A 16,134-nucleotide genomic window follows, 5' to 3' on the forward strand; every position below is an offset into this window, starting at 1 on the left:
GCAAGGATCAGCTAATAAAGTACGGGACCAGCAATATATCCTAAGTAGGATTGGTGCCAAAAACTTCCATTTTGCTCACACAAAAAACTCCATTGTCAGTGGTAAAATTTCATGCAGAGACCCTATGGCGCCATAGGCGTCCACTTGGTGTAGATTGCCTCTGAGAAGGTGTCACTTAGCTGGCCGGCAAGGCTTGCGGGGTCATCAATAAAAGTATCCACAAACACGCTAACTATCTTCTTTTCACGCCAAGACGCTCGTAGGCTCAACCATGTCAAGAACTTCACCCTGAAGTTGGCCTCGACATGACCCTCACATTCCAGCCACCTGATAACCTTGACACAGAACACATAAGCACTTTCATCGGTTTGCTCAATGTCATTGGGTTTTCCTGAGGGGTTACTGCTTGATGGACTCCACAGTTTTGTTCCAGGTTTCAGAGGGACAGGTTGAGGAACATGGTTGTCGTTATTTGATCCAGAGCCTGTTCCAATAATCCTATTGCCAGATTTGATACCATTTCCTGTTCTAGGATCCAGTGAGTCAGGCGCATTCTCCAATGAAATAACCTGCTTGTGATGCACCGAGTTTGAGGATTTCAGAAGAGAACATACTTGAGCAGATGTGCTAGGTTCTGAACGTCCATCCTTGTGTCCACCATCCTCAGTTCTCCCTGGGGTTCTTTTGCATGGCAAACACGCTGGGTCTGTTTCAGTCTTAGAACTGTCATCTTGAGGAAAATGATCACCAGATTTTGCTTCAAAGCTCATTGCAGAAACCAACTTGCAGTTTTCAGTTTCTTTCTGCATGGCATGTAGCAATGAGCCGCGGTATTCAGGTGGAGAAACCGACTTGTTTTCAGTGTGTACATGTGATGCAATCTCTGGACCAATTGTTCCCATGTTCTGCTTCAAAGCTCTCTGACCACACGCCATTACCTCCGTGGACCTCTTTAGTAAAGCTGCTTGAGCAGCTGAACCAGGTTCTTTTTCGTTGCCATCCAAACCTGATGCTGGTACCCTAGGAGCTCTATCTGGCCCATCAACTTCAGTTAACCCAACAACATCTATCTTCCGATCTCGAGAGTGATTGGATTCAACATCACTATCTGACGAACTGACAAGATCAACATAATTGGTACTGACTTTGTATGATTCCACGCCTTCTGTAGGAGGATTGGACAGACCACTACTACTTTTTGCCTTCATGCTTTTGTTGTTTGGATCTTTTCCAACATCCACTGGCAGTGAATCTTTTGCATCCAGCCCCTTAGGACAGCCAGTGGTATTTGTCCTGACTTCCCACGATCCAATCTCCTTTGAGCCGGTGAATGCAACAACCTTGATGACATAAGATGTACATGGAGCAAGTCCTCTGACCACTAACATTCTTGCTGGCATCGGAATTATGCCTGTTAGCTTTGAGGGATAATCCTCTTCACTAGCCTTTCGGTGCCACAAGTTAAAGCCAGTTAAACCTCGGGAGAGAGTGGGGCATGCATCCAGGTCAAAAACTACTGTGACAGAATCATGAGATACATCCTCAACCTTTATGAAATCTGATGATACCATACGAGAGCCTGAGTTACAAGTTATGCATAAACATCCATACCAATTACAGGTATATCATGATTAGAAAATGGAAAAAGTGGACACTTACTCTGAAACTGTGAGTCAGCAGTTAATGCGCCATTTAACATAGATTCCAGAGTCTCTATAGCACGGGTACAAAGCCTCTGAACTTCAGTGCCTACAGGAAGACGACCAACAATTCCCCGGCCCTTGTCTGGAAGGCCAGTAATCGGACCAAGCTCACCCTCCAGCTTCTTCAATGCTGTATCAACGACCTCATGGAGGACCAAGTACTTCTGAGTAGATATGAGGATCTTATGACTAATAAATATCCGATGGCACAACACATCCAACCGCCGAGCATCTTTTGCTATCAATAGTTGTTTCTTCCAACACCTGGGAAAATCAAATTACACGGTCATCCTTACTAACTATATTTTGATCAAACTGGAAAAATCAGGGCAAAACAAGTCTAACTTCAGCCCTGAAGTTCATTTAAATCACACAAGATGAAAATACAAGCCACGCTCAGAGAAAATAAAAAGAGGACGTGTGCAGCATAGTAAAAAAAAATTGCCCCGCTCTTTCATTTCTCTTAGCTACCATAGAATGAAAAGCAATAATGTATAGTAACAGGAAAAAAACTATTTATTATGAAAGGCTAAAAGCTGAACCCAGATGAGTGAATCATGGTGGAGATATTTGCGTGAATAACACTGATGTGATAAGGCAGCTAACAAGTAAGACTGGAATCAAAAGTACTTGAACAGATATGTGCAGCTAGCTAATTCTAACTTTAGCATAGATAATATTGTAAGTGAAAAATGTTACAGAAAATACCCAAGCAAATCATTTTGTTTCCCGCAGTGGATGCAATAATAACTGCCGTCAAGTTTCTTTGATTGTCCATTCTGCAGAATGCCAGATCTTTCATCCTTGAATGCACATTCTAGGTGGCACGACAATCCACATGACTCTTCCTCCAAGGGTTGGTCTGAATTGCAGGACAGCCACAGGCTAGGATCCTTATTGTCGTCGTACTTAAAACAAATACAGCATGAGCAACGCTTGCAAAATTTATCTGCTGGAGCAAGAACAGCCCTACAAGCTGAATTTTCACAAGAATGTGCAATGTTTGTTGGTCCAGTTATATCAGCTGTTACTGAAGTGTTTGCAATAACTGGAAGCACTGGAGCATCACTCTTTTTCTGTCTTTTGCAAGGTAACTGGATGTTACTTGAGTCCGGCTCAGGGCCTGACCTCTTCATACTTTTCCCATGACCACATGACTTCTCATTCACAGCCGTGAAGAGAAAGTGTAGTATCCGCTGTTTTGATACCCCTTCATATTTTCTATTTTGGCATAATTCAGAGCAGAATATCTGTATAATATCACAGCGTGACCACTCATGCAACAGTTCAAGTGCTTTATCTGGACATTTTGACAATTCACGGACAAGTTCTCTCTTCGCATCAACACTCAGCAAACGGCATTTAGCTGGATCAGCAATAAGTCCTGGAGAACCAGAAGGGTACAGTCACTGCTAGCAAAAAGACACAGTAGTGGTGGTAGAGTGGTAACCAACATTATGTTATCCCACGAATGGTGAACAAGGTAAACGTTACAAGTATTGCAGATCTCTTCCAAAACATAATAGATAATCGCCCGGGATGAAAGTACACTACATAAATATAAACTGGATCTATGAAGAATGCCTCACACTAACACATAAAGTCAGCAACCAGTACTACTCTTCCCTTTACCTTTTATTATAAGATATGATATTGTTGTACAGAAGATGCCACAGTGTAAAAAAAAAAAGACGGGATCCGAAAATGATTTGTTCATGCATCATGTGTATTTATATAGTATTAACATGGGTTTGATTTAAATTATGCGCAGACATGTAATATATGTGATGTCCGCTGCTACTCGTAACTAATGACATCATGCCCTTGGTGTGAAATATTTTGGGTTTGTTGCACTAACTGAGAAGGAAAGGGGTGGCAATCCACCACAAAATGCTGGTGGAAATCATGCTCATCGAAATCATGTGCTGGGTAAATCCACCAGTAAAATTCTTATGACATACGCATCACAGAAACCGGCATGTACCCTGCAAACGTTAGCCCTTCTTAAACGCGACAGTAACAGGCTAACAGCCATAAATTATCTACCCAGCATTTGTGTCACGAAGCAGAGTGAAGGCACAATGCCATCTACCCTAAGCAAAGAAAACGCAATGCAGCAATGGTAACCACGTGTATACGAACCTAAACATAAGACATTGGGGGCAACAAAAAGCAACATTTCTGGTTTTTGCTCATCTTTGCCAAGCTAGCTAGTAACATCACTTCAGACAAGCCTATAACTAGCGACCTGCCAGTGAGTAAAAATACACACTCGTGCATTGCACCCTAGGCAGCATGGAAACCATGAATGATGATGCCATGGCCTAGAAGCCGCGACCGAACAGGGGAGGAAGAAGCAAAATGCAGGTAATAAGATACATAAAACGCGATTAAAGGACGAGCCCTAAAGGCTTGAATCGCAACCAAACCCCACGGAAACAGCACGCAGGGAATCGGCCGCCCGCGTCGCAGATCGGTGAATCGAGACCTAAGAAAACGCCTCCATACGCAGAGCTTGGCCAGAGGAAATGCCCCCAAAGAAAACTACGCACGGAAGTTGAGTGGGGAGAAGGGACGGGTCACGGGATAGGCGCAGACCAGAGTACGGCGAGGGATCCATGGCGACGACGAGGGGGAGGCGGAGGAGTGGTCTCGCTTCTCAGTTCTCCTCTAGCTCGCTCTCACATGGCTTGGCGACTCCGCCGACGCCGCCTCTCCGTCTCCGGCCTCACTTCCGTGCAGAACAGAAACCCCAAAGCCACAAACCTCATGTTCAGGGACCCCAGACCAAGGTTGTCATAGCAAAAATGCACCGAGCCATTTTGCTATAACACCCTTGCCATTCTTAGATAATCATAGCTAGGCTGGTCTTATGACTGGACAAAAATGACAACAAAAATTGAAACGAGGCAAAATACTTGTCATTTTCATTGATAAAGAAGAAGAATAGAATGGCCGGTTTATTAGCGGAAAACCAGCCAAAACCATTCTGAAACACGACCGTCGCGAGGGCACACACAACCATCCTGGCTACCCGAAGATGCACACACACCACCAAAGTGAGCATGCGTCAAGGTTTCCCACCATCATTATGGCTCTGCAGCAACTCCGACTTCCCCGAATAAACGACCACCAAAGATCTCGTTGTAGCGGCATCGTGAAGCTCAAGGCGTCCTATGGTAAACATGTCACTCCTTGCGTAGAGACATGTAGTTCCGACTCTGATGATGAGCTCCGAAGAGGAGATGCGAAGACCCGTGTCGAAGAAGTTCCTCGTACCACCCCTTGCAGTTCATCGTACATCTCTCAACTATAAAAACTTGAAAAACATATCAGCCCTGACTTCACAGCAAGGGACGACAAACACGAAGAGACTCGGGCTAGTTGGAGCAGCCGACTAACAAAGTCTTGATGCGATCGGACCGTTGATGAGCTCATCAACGCCATTATTGTCACACAAGGCGTCACACGGAACTCTCGCATCGCCGGTTGGTCACATGTCAAACCGCGATGATGTTGCGTCTAGCCAAACCGAGAAGTGCGGATGAGATCAAGGTCTTCAAGACGACACCCCAAAGAAGATAAGCAACCCGAGGGTGACACCCTTCGCCTGAACCAACCAGATCAAGGCTTTCATCCAAAGAACATGATACAAGGATGGAGGTCGAGAAACTCCACAATGGTGCCTCCAAGGAGGAGAGCAATTCCCACGTACACAGCCACCGTTAGTTTGAAAGAAGAAAAAAATTAACTTCTGAAAAAAAGAAAACATACAATTATTCACGGAAGGAGGGATTATATCCTTTTAGCACCAGTTGCTATTGCCGAACTGATTCGTCACATAACTCTCCCCTTTCTTTTGCTTGTCAGGAGAGACCTCCAAACCATTTAATACCTAATAAATATGTGCAGGAATTCAAAACGCCAACAGCTGAATTTAAGGTTACAGTAGCTCTAGTTTCAGTTTGTAACTGCCGTAGTTTCGTTCAGAGCAGAATATATGTTGCACTTATTTTTATCTAAGAGACAATAATTATTTGAACGTTTACAGACAGAATAAAAGGGCCTGTGCTAGACTGAGCGACTCAAGATAATCAAAGGGGTAATAGGGGGGCTTGTTTACCTGCAAAAGGACTCCATTTTACGGATCGCCCATAGGGACTTGAAACCGAGTAATATACTCTTGGACTATAACATGGACCCGAAGATCTCTGATTTTGGATCAGTTAGAACACTGAGTTCAGACGTAGCAGAAGAGCGTACAAGCAGGGTTGTGTGAACTAGGTAGGAGCTGCCTTATACATCAATCTTTACATAGTTCCATCTCACTTAAGACAGATGAGTTCAGCTTCGGCGTCTTGGTTCTGGTGATCATTAATGGAAGAAAGAATACCATACTCAACAACCGAGGGGATACTCTTGGTGATCTTGTACGAGATGTGATTCAGCATAGCAACATGATCATCATCTTTGTAGTTAGGCCATATGCATAACTCAAGCTACCTACAATTCTTTGACGTCAAATGTATTGAAAACATTTCAGGCCTGGAATACGTGGAAGGACCAAAGGCTACATGAGCTTGTGGATCCGGCGTTAGGAAACGGGTGTGGCATCACTGAGATAACGCGATGCGCTCAGGCGGCGCTGCTTTGTGCTCAGGAAGATCCAGCAGATCGGCCCACCATAACAGATGTTGCTGCAAAGCTGAACCTGAAAGCATGAGCTTACCGATGGATCCTAAGCAGCCTACGGCGCTGGGTGTGCTGGTGAAGATGGGCCAAACAAGCAGGACAATAGACATAACCATAACAAGTTCAGCTCCCATGTCGACTAGGGTTCGAATCATTCTAGACCCAGAGGTTTGATATGATGATGAAAATTCAATATCATATAGCATAACTAAGCCATTAGTAAGGATCTTTACAGCTGCGATATTAAGTTTAGTTTTGAGTAAATACAAGTTTTACAGTGATTGGCATTTTTAACAACCATCCATCCACCTCGATCCAACGGTAATAAAAAGATGGAACCAAATTGACGGAACCAAAAATGTAGGACCGGAACTAAAATCTGTGGGACCGGAACCTCCGATAAATTTTACGAACTTTATAAAAAACGAGTGCCCTTTTAAACGGATGAATCATCAGATAAGACTGCACACATCTTAAAGCAACCAATTAACATATCTGCACACATCTCATGTTTCACCGATTCATCCTCTCGTCTCTATCTCCCTTCTTTTAATCTCTCATGGCCTCCCTCCGACGATCCCTGGGCGGCGACGGCTAGAGCTCCGAGGGCGGCGGAGGCCGACGGGATCGAGAACGGCCAGAAGGAGACGGAGCGGCATCTCTCCCCGGCGATCTCTGCATGGCAGCGGCTGGAGCACCGAGGGCGATGGCGGAGCTAGGTGAGGAAGGAGAGGGCGGCACCACAACTTCAGATCCGGTATGGTCCTCTTGCTCTGTATGAATTGCTTGAAAACGATCACGTATCCCCTCTCCTTTTTCCCCTACCACACCCTGCCCGCGATGCGAGGGAACCTCCATCCTGCCCATGACCCAACGTGATTCCTCCGCCGCCGCGAGCGAGGCTGCACGCAAACAAGCTCCCGCCTCCATTTCCTATCGCCCAGGACTGAAGCAGCGCCATATCCCTGCCACTATTGCGGACCTAGCTGGGGAAGCCGCACTGACGCCCACGCGCCGGTGGGAGACGCACCAGCCGCTGTTGTACTTCCTCTTTCCATGCTTGCTGTCTGCCATCCCCAATTCGCTGTCGTTAACAGTGGCCTAAACCAATTTCGTTTCTCGAATCATGATTTAGATATGAGCACAATTAGATCCAATGTATTTTGAACCGATCCTTTTTGGACAGGTCCTCACATATTCAGTGTGTTTGGTGAATGACTCTACGTGGTAGAGTACAGTACAGCTGTTCAGCAGTATATGAAGAATTAGCTTCTGCAATTTACTTCTGAAATTCCAGATGTATTTGTTGACCTCTATTCATCTCCACAAATATAAAAGCAGTTTAAAATCTTTTTTTTTGCGTGTTTTTTTTCGCGGAAAGCAGTTTGGAATCTAATTAGCTTGAAGTTCAGTTAGTACTCGATCTGATATATACAACGCTTGTCTCCGTTGGCTACTAATCCTTTTCCGTTGTCTTATTTTGCCATGTGTTCGCACATCCAGCTGGAAGAGTCATCCAGATTTTCTCCCCGGCGAGGAGGTGACAGGGCGGCGGGGCGGTGTTTCTCCCTGGTGACCCCTTGGCGACGGTGACTAGAGCACCAAGGGCAACTACGGCTGGAGCAACGAGGGCGGCAAAGGCAGACATGATCAGGAGAGGCAAGGAGGAGACAATTGTTGATGGCAGTCATCCAGATTTTCATGCAACCATTCGATCTATTTTATCCTTTTATGCTTAATATGTACTAACAAGGTCAGAACATCTCAAGTTTGTAGCACATGCTCTAAGTTTACACGTATAGAAAAAACACATGAAGTGCTTGAACACAAGACTTTTCTGTAACATACGAAACTAGCCTATCCTTTATTGGGTGCAAACAGAAAAGTCTTGTTGAGCAGCGACCGTCTTGTTGAGCAGCTCCCGGAGCGAACGTGGAGAAGTCACGGGAGGCTACACTTGAACTCTTGACACACATGCGCCACCGGCCACCGCTGGCTTCTACGCTGGGCTGCCCCGTGCCATCTACGCGATGTTTGCATTGTTCCTGGGGTCTATCTGCATCAACTGGATCTACGAACAACGTGTTGCTAATCAGTAAATATGAAGTAAGGTGCTATGTTGAACACATAATACAACTAATTAGCACATCACTCACTGTTCTCTTTGATCATATGATGAGAAAGCAGCTGCAATCATGTTTCGAAATTCTGCAGAGATCCTTTTGTCCCCACCAGCACCATTTCTATCTACTGAAATCACACTTCAAGCTACATAAATCAAAATGCATAATCTTTTATGCTACTGTGAAGTGTAAACCTCATGTTCTGAAACCAAATCACTGTTGTAGTGTAGTGCATATAAACGTAGACTAGATAAGTACACTAGAAGATGTTCAACATTGCGCCTTCAGATTTTGCGGCATCAAATATACTGGGAAATCTGATCATGTTAATCGCTGCCATCGAGTTTCCAGAGGGTTCTGCACCATCATAGTCTTCTTTAACATCATCGTAGTCTTCTTTAACACGCAAAAGGACAGAAGGGTCTTCTACGGGAGTATTGAAATAGGTCCCTCCTTCTTTGTCCAACAGCAATTCATCCTGGGAGTGTTTGTAATTATGGAAAAAGGCCTAATCATCTAAAAAAACGCTGGTCATTCCTATAACTATGATGTAACCTTTAGAGTTTATTATTTACAAAGTTTGCTGCCTTTTCCACAACTTGAGGATATTCTGCTGGACAAGTTTTCTCCTTTGCTCTTTTCCGATCAGTTTTTCCATCACATGTATTCAAATGCACCTGTCGTAGAGTTTGCTCTCGCAGCTTGTTGTCCTACACAACAGAAACAATAATTAATGACACCCACAAAAGAAAATTGGACAGATTTTCTACCTCTAATTGAGTTATGTACTAAGGTTAATCATTTCCTGTACAGGCACGATTCTGAATCAATGTTAACCTGAACCTCTCAGTCTAGCAAGGTATCAATCTGACTACTATGTGAATGCCTCCGTTGCTGGCATCCATGTAACTGAACCATGTGTTCAGAATAAAAGCTACAGTACTTAGGATCTAAACTAAGTGCGGCCTAACTGAAGCGCATGTTTAAAGTTTTCCCTAGTAAGATGGGTTTGTCTCTTCTGGTTCTATTATTCTGGTTGAAAGTTAGCCTCTCCTATGTGCATAAGCAAGTCGGCCTGCCTGGACAAGCACCCTTTTTACCCAACATGAATTCCTAGATCATTTGAAGCCTACATGTCCAGAGGATATTTTTTCAGTGTATGGCATATCGCTTTTGCCAACTGAAGGCCTGAACGAGATATTCAGCTTATAGCTTGCATTTGCGTTATGCAGTAAACAGTTTTTCAAGATTATGCAGTGGATTCACCGTAAACAGATTATGTTTTAAGATTTTCACAGTAAACTGACCTCCCAATTGATGCAGTGGAGTCCGATCCCGCGGGCGACGAGGGCCGACTACGATACTGATGTTGTGGATGGCGGCTCCGATCCCGCCGGTGAAGAGAGCGGCGGCGGCCATGATCCGGCGTGATGAGGAGAGGGCGTCGTACCACCTGGCTACGGCGGGTGGATCACAGGAGTGAGGCAGCGGGAGGGGGATACGGAGGAGGGGTGATGCGGCGGCGACGGGAAGGAGGGACGGTGGAGGGATGATGGGGCGGCTGGCAAGAGGATGCGGCGGCGGCGGCGGCGAGCAGGAGTTCGCTCGTCCTGGTTAGGCAGGGAGAGGAAATTTCTATTTTGACTTGGAGAATTTTTTTTATCTATGAGAGTCAAACGACCGCTAGCATGTACGGTTTCTAATTGAAAGCATCATAATACTTACAACTCGTTTTAATCAGCGGTCACAAAAATTCTGAATTGACGGAACCGGAACGGAGCCAAGGTTCCGTGTCAATCACCGTAAAAGAGCTCTTGAGTAAATGGCTGAGATAGTGTACACAGATTGCAGATATTAAGTTAAGTTTTGTGAGTGAATGAACATGTTTGTGTTGTACTGTCATCTAAATTGAAATATATAAATGTATAATGTTCCAACTTTTGCCGTTGCTATCCTAGCAAGTTTTAGCAGGGAGTACCCATATATGGGACCAGTTATTCCCCATGTCCCTACAAATAAAAAAGACAACTCTTTTCAGTTTTTCTATTCATTTCATTTCTTTGCTTGACCATAGGTGGTTTGATCCAGAAACAGTCTTGCACTATGTGGTGCTACGATATGATATCTTCGTACGGAGTATTATTGTTCCTATTTTCTACTGTATTCAGAGATAGGGATCTTAGAATTTCACGCTGGATCAATCAAGTGTCCTAGATGATAGATGGCAAACCAAAACTGATTATTACCCAGCACATTCAACTTGAGAATCATCAAACTTTCAACTTGACAAGCAGAAAGCATAAAACTTGAGATTTTTATGAAGATGAAAGCACAGCACTTGAGTTAAGATATGTAGTTGCGCACACTTGCATAAACATTAGGATCTCAAAATAACGCTATTCTGGATTGCAAATTTCCTGATGCTTCATACTGGTTAAGATGTTGAACTTCCAGCTGCAGGCGGAAAGTTAACAAAACAAACTACTAGAGTGGATAATGTTCCACTGAGAATTTGATGCCATGATCAGTAATAAGGTACATGACCAGTAATATATCCTAAGTAGGATTGGTGCCAAAAACTCCCCATTTCGGTCACACAAAAAAAACTCTATTGTCAGTGGTAAAGTTTCATGCAGAGACTATGGTGCCATAGGCGGCTTCTTGCTGTAGATTGCCTCCGAGAAGGTGTCCCGTAGCTGGCTGGCAAGGCTTGTGAGATCGTCAGTGAAAGTCTCCACAAACACGCTAACTATTTCCTTTTCCCGCTGAGTCGCCTGTAGGCTTAGCCATGTCAAGAACTTCACTCTGAAGTGGACATCGACATGACCCTCGCATTCCAGCTGCCTGATCACCTTGACACATAACAGGTAAGCATTTTCATCAGTTTGCTCAATGTCATCGGGTTTCCCTGAGGGGTTACTGCTTGATGGACTCCATGGTTCTATTCTAGGTTTCAAAGGGCCAGGATGAGGAACATGGTCATCATTGCTAGATCTAGAACCTGTTCCAATAATGCTATCACCCAATTCGATACCATTCCCTATTCTGGGAGCCAGTGAACCAGGTGCTTTCTCCAATAAAATCCCCTGCTTGTGAGGCACCAAGTTTAAGGACTTCGGAAGAGACGTTACTTGATCAGATGTGCTAGGTTCTGAAGGTCCATCCTTGTGCCCACCATCCTCGATTCTCCCTGATGTGCTTTTGCCTGACAAACACCCTGGAGCGCTTGCAATAACTGGAAGTGCTGGAACAACAATCTTTTTCAGTGTTTTGTAAGGTAACTGGATCTCACTTGAGTTCGGCTCAGGGCCTGGCTTCTTCATACTTTTCCCATGACCACATGACTTCTCATTCACAGCATTGAAGAGATAATTTAGTATCTGTTGTTTTGACATCCCTACATATTTTCCATCTTTGCATAATTGAGAACAAAAATCTGTATAATACCACAGGTAGTCCATTCATGCAGCAGTTCAAGTGCTTTATCTGGACATTTTGACAATTCACGAGACAAATTCCCTCTTTGCATCGACACTCAGCAAACGGCATTTCGCTGGATCAGCAATCAATCTCGGAGAACCAGAAGGGTACAGTCACTGCTCACGGAAAATCAGAGCATTCTCACAGTATGGTAGAGTGACAACCAACATTATGTTCTCACACAAATGGTGAAGGAAAGAAACGTTATAAGTATTTGCAGGTCTATTTCCAAAATATAATAGATAATTGCCCAAAATGGAAGTACACTAGATACATATAAACTGGATTTAGAAAGAATGTCTCACAATAACACATAAAGTCGGCAATCAGTACTACCCCCTCCCTGCACTTTTTATCATCTGATATGATATTGTTGTACGGAAGATGCTACAACGTAAACTAGGAGAGCATGTCCTTGGTGTGCAATATTTCGAGTTTTGTACACCAGCTGAGAAGAAAAGGGTGGCATTTAACCACAAATGCTGGTGGAAATCATACTCATCGAATCATGTGCTGGGTAAATCCACCATCCATTCACCAGTAAAATTCTTCTGAGATACCTTCTAACGCATCATGGAAACCCGACGTGTACCCTGCAGACCTTACCCCTTCTTAAACGGGGCACTGGCAGTAACAGCCATAAATCATCTACCCCATTCCCGGCACAAAGCAGAGTGAAGGCACAATGCCATCCACCCAAAGCAAAGAAACACAATGCAGCAACAGTAACCACATGTAACGTACAACATTGGAGAAAAAAAGCAACATTTCTGGTTACTGCTCATCTTGACCAAGGCAAATCACTAGTTCACTACAGACAAGACTATAACCAGCGACCAGTCAGTCACGAGCGCATTGCACCCTAGACAGCATAGAAACCATGATGGCCTAGAATCCGCGACTGAACAGGGGAGGAACAAGCAAAGTGCAGGTAAGATAAACCCCCCCACCCCCCCCCACCCCCAAAAAAACATTTTTTATGGCATCGGTATTAACTCTTAAGCCTGTTAGGTTTGAAGGATAATCTTCATCACTAGCCTTTCGGTGCCACAAGTTAAAGCCAGTTAAACCTCAAGAGAGCATGGGGCATACATCCAAGTCAAAAAACTACAGCAACACGGGATATATCCTCAAGCTTTATGAATTCTGATGGTACCATAAGAGAATCTCAATTACAAGTTATGCATAAACATTCATAGCAATTAGAGGTGTATGATGATTAAAAAAAGGGAAAAGGTGGAAACTTACTCTGAATTTGCGAATCAGCAGTTAACGCACCATTTAACATAGATTCCAGAGTCTCTATAGCACGGGTACAAAGCCTCTGAACTTCAGTGCCTACAGCAAGACGACCAACAATTCCCCAGCCCTTGTCTGGAAGGACAGTAATCGGACCAAGCTCACCCTCCAGCTTCTTCAATGCTGTATCCACGATCTCATGGAGGACCAAGTACTTCTGAGTGGATATGAGGATCTTATGGCTAAGAAATATCCGATGGCACAACACATCCAACTGCCGCGCATCTTTTGCTACCAATAGTTGCTTCTTCCAACACCTGGCAAAATCAAAATACATGGTAATCCTTACTAACTATACTTTGATCAAACTAGAAAAATCAAGGCAAAACAAATCTAACTTCAGCTCTCAAGTTCATTTAATCACACAAGATGGAAATAAAACCACACTGAAAAAAATGAGGACACTGTGGGCAATAAAGTAAAATTTGGCCCACCTCTTTCATTTCTCTTAACTACCATAGAATGAAAAGCAGTAATTGTATAGTAGCAGGAAAAAACCTAACTATCATGAAAGGCTAAAAGCTGAACCATTCCAAATGAGTGGATCATGATGGAGATATTTGGAAGAATAACGTTGATGCGATAAGGCTTCTAACAACACTGGAAGCAAAGCACTGAAACAGACTAGCTAATTTACCATTAGCATACAAAATATTGTAAGTGAAAAATGTTTCAGAAAATACCCAAGCAAATCATTTTGTTTCCCACAGTGGGTGCAGTAATAACCGCCATCAAGTTTCTTTGACTGCCCATTCTGCAGAATGCCAGCTCTTTCATCCCTGAATGCACACTCTAGGTGGCACGAAAAGCCACATGACTCTTCCTGCAAGAGTTGGTCTGAATTGCAGGACAGCCAAAGGCTAGGATCCTTATTGTCATCGTACTTAAAACAAATACAGCATGAGCAACGTTTGCAAAATTTATCTGCTGTAACAAGACTGGCCCTACAAGCTGAATTGTCACAAAGGTGTGCATTGTTTGTTGGTGCACGTATACCACCAGCTGTTACTGGAGCACTTCCAATAGCTGGAAGTGCCTGAACAATAATCTTTTTCTGTCTTTTGTAAGGTAACTGGATGTCACTTGAGTTCCGCTCAGGGCCTGACTTCTTCCTACTATTCCCATGACCACATGACTTCTCATTCACAGTATTGAAGAGATAGTGTAGTATCCGCTTTTTTGACACCCCTTCATATTTTCTATTTTGGCATAATTCAGAACAGAAAATCTGTATAATATCACGGCGTTTCAATTCATGCAGCAGTACAAGTGCCCTATCTGGACATTTTGACAATTCACGGACAAATTTCCTCTTTGCATCGACACTCAGCAAACGGCATTTTGTTGGATCAGCAATCAACCCTGGAGAACCAGAAGGGTACAGTCAGTGCTCACGGAGAATCAGAGCATTCTCACAGTATGGTAGAGTGGCAACCAACATTGTGTTCTCACACAAATGGTGAAGAAAAGGATAACCGCCCGAAATGGAAGTACACTAGATACATATAAACTGGATTTAGAAAGAATGTCTCACAATAACACATAAAGTCGGAAATCAGTACTACTCCTCCCTGCACTTTTTATTATCTGATAAAGTATGATATTCGTGTACAGAAGATGCTACAGGTTAAACTAGGAGAGCGTGCCCTTGGTGTGCAATATTTCGAGTTTTTTTACACCAACCGAAAAGAAAAGGGTGGCATTTCACCACAAATGCGGGTGGAAATCATATTCATCAAAATCATGTGCTGGGTAAATCCACCAACCATTCACCAGTTAAATTCTTCTGCCATACCTTCTAACGCGTCATGGAAACTCGATGTGTATGCTGCAAACCTTACCCCTTCTTAAACGGGACACTGACAGTAGCAGCCATAACTTATCTACCCCATTCCCAGCACCAAGCAGAGTGAGGGCAGAATGTCATCCACACAAAGCAAAGAAAATACAATGCAGCAATGGTAACCACGTGTACACGAACTTAAACATACAACATTGAGGGGAAAAGAAACATTTATGGTTCTTGCTCATCTTCGGCAAGGTAATCACTATTTACTACAGACAAGCTTCTGAACTAGCGACCAGCCAGTAAAAATACAGGCGTGCATTGCACCCTAGACAGCATAGGAACCATGATGATGCCATATTGCCATGGCCTACAATCCGCGACCGAACAGGGGAGGAGCAGCCGAGCAGGTATGATAAAACACGATTGACGGGCTCTAAAGGATTGAATCGCAACCAGACCACCCCAAAACAAAAACAGCACGCAGTGAATCGGCCGCCCGGGTCGCAGATCGGTGAATCGAGACCTAAGAAAACGCATCCATATGCAGAAGAAAATGCCCCAGAAAAAAGCTAGCCACAAAAGCAAGCAGAGTGGGGAGAAGGGGCGGTTCGCGGGATAAGGCGCAGACCAGAGTACGGCGAGGCGTCCATGGCGAGCACGATGGGGAGGCGGAGGAGTTGGTCTCGCTTCTCCAGTTCTCCTCTCTCACATGGCTTGGCGACTCCGCCGACGCCGCCTCTGCCGCTTCTCCTGCCTCACTTGTGTGCACAACAGAAACCCCAATCCACAAACCCAGGAACAACTTGTACAAGACCATCCCTAGCAGACTCTTTAATTTTAAATTGGTCAAACCCGTAAATTGGCACGCTAGCGTGAGGATTCACAAGATTTTTTTTTTTTTTGCTAACTTGACGCATTAAAATGATCAAACCTGTAAATATTCTTACACTTGCAGGGCACGAATGTTAGCCCGCGATCTATATATATATATAAGTTTTGGAGGCATTTTACATGCCAATTTGTATATGGTCAACGCGCTGGCAGTTGG

At 44.1% G+C, this 16,134-nt stretch overlaps 1 protein-coding gene and 2 pseudogenes across 1 annotated transcript; 1 reads left to right on the plus strand and 2 right to left on the minus strand.

The window, feature by feature from the left end:
* Nucleotides 1-118: 118 nt before the first annotated feature.
* LOC124662120 (VIN3-like protein 2) lies at nucleotides 119-3,683 on the minus strand. Its single transcript, XM_047200007.1, has 4 exons — nucleotides 3,665-3,683; nucleotides 2,412-3,087; nucleotides 1,660-1,967; nucleotides 119-1,558 (listed from the first exon to the last, which is right to left on the minus strand). The coding sequence occupies exons 1-4, from the start codon at nucleotides 3,681-3,683 to the stop codon at nucleotides 123-125; spliced, it is 2,439 nt and encodes an 812-aa protein (XP_047055963.1). The 3' UTR covers nucleotides 119-122.
* Nucleotides 3,684-5,360: 1,677 nt separating this feature from the next.
* LOC124662131 lies at nucleotides 5,361-6,569 on the plus strand (annotated as a pseudogene).
* Nucleotides 6,570-11,157: 4,588 nt separating this feature from the next.
* Nucleotides 11,158-15,748, minus strand: LOC124662141 (annotated as a pseudogene).
* Between the last annotated feature and the right edge of the window lie 386 nt (nucleotides 15,749-16,134).

Source organism: Lolium rigidum, chromosome 1 (genome assembly GCF_022539505.1).
Source record: "Lolium rigidum isolate FL_2022 chromosome 1, APGP_CSIRO_Lrig_0.1, whole genome shotgun sequence".
In the NCBI taxonomy this organism is placed as follows: Eukaryota; Viridiplantae; Streptophyta; class Magnoliopsida; order Poales; family Poaceae; genus Lolium; species Lolium rigidum.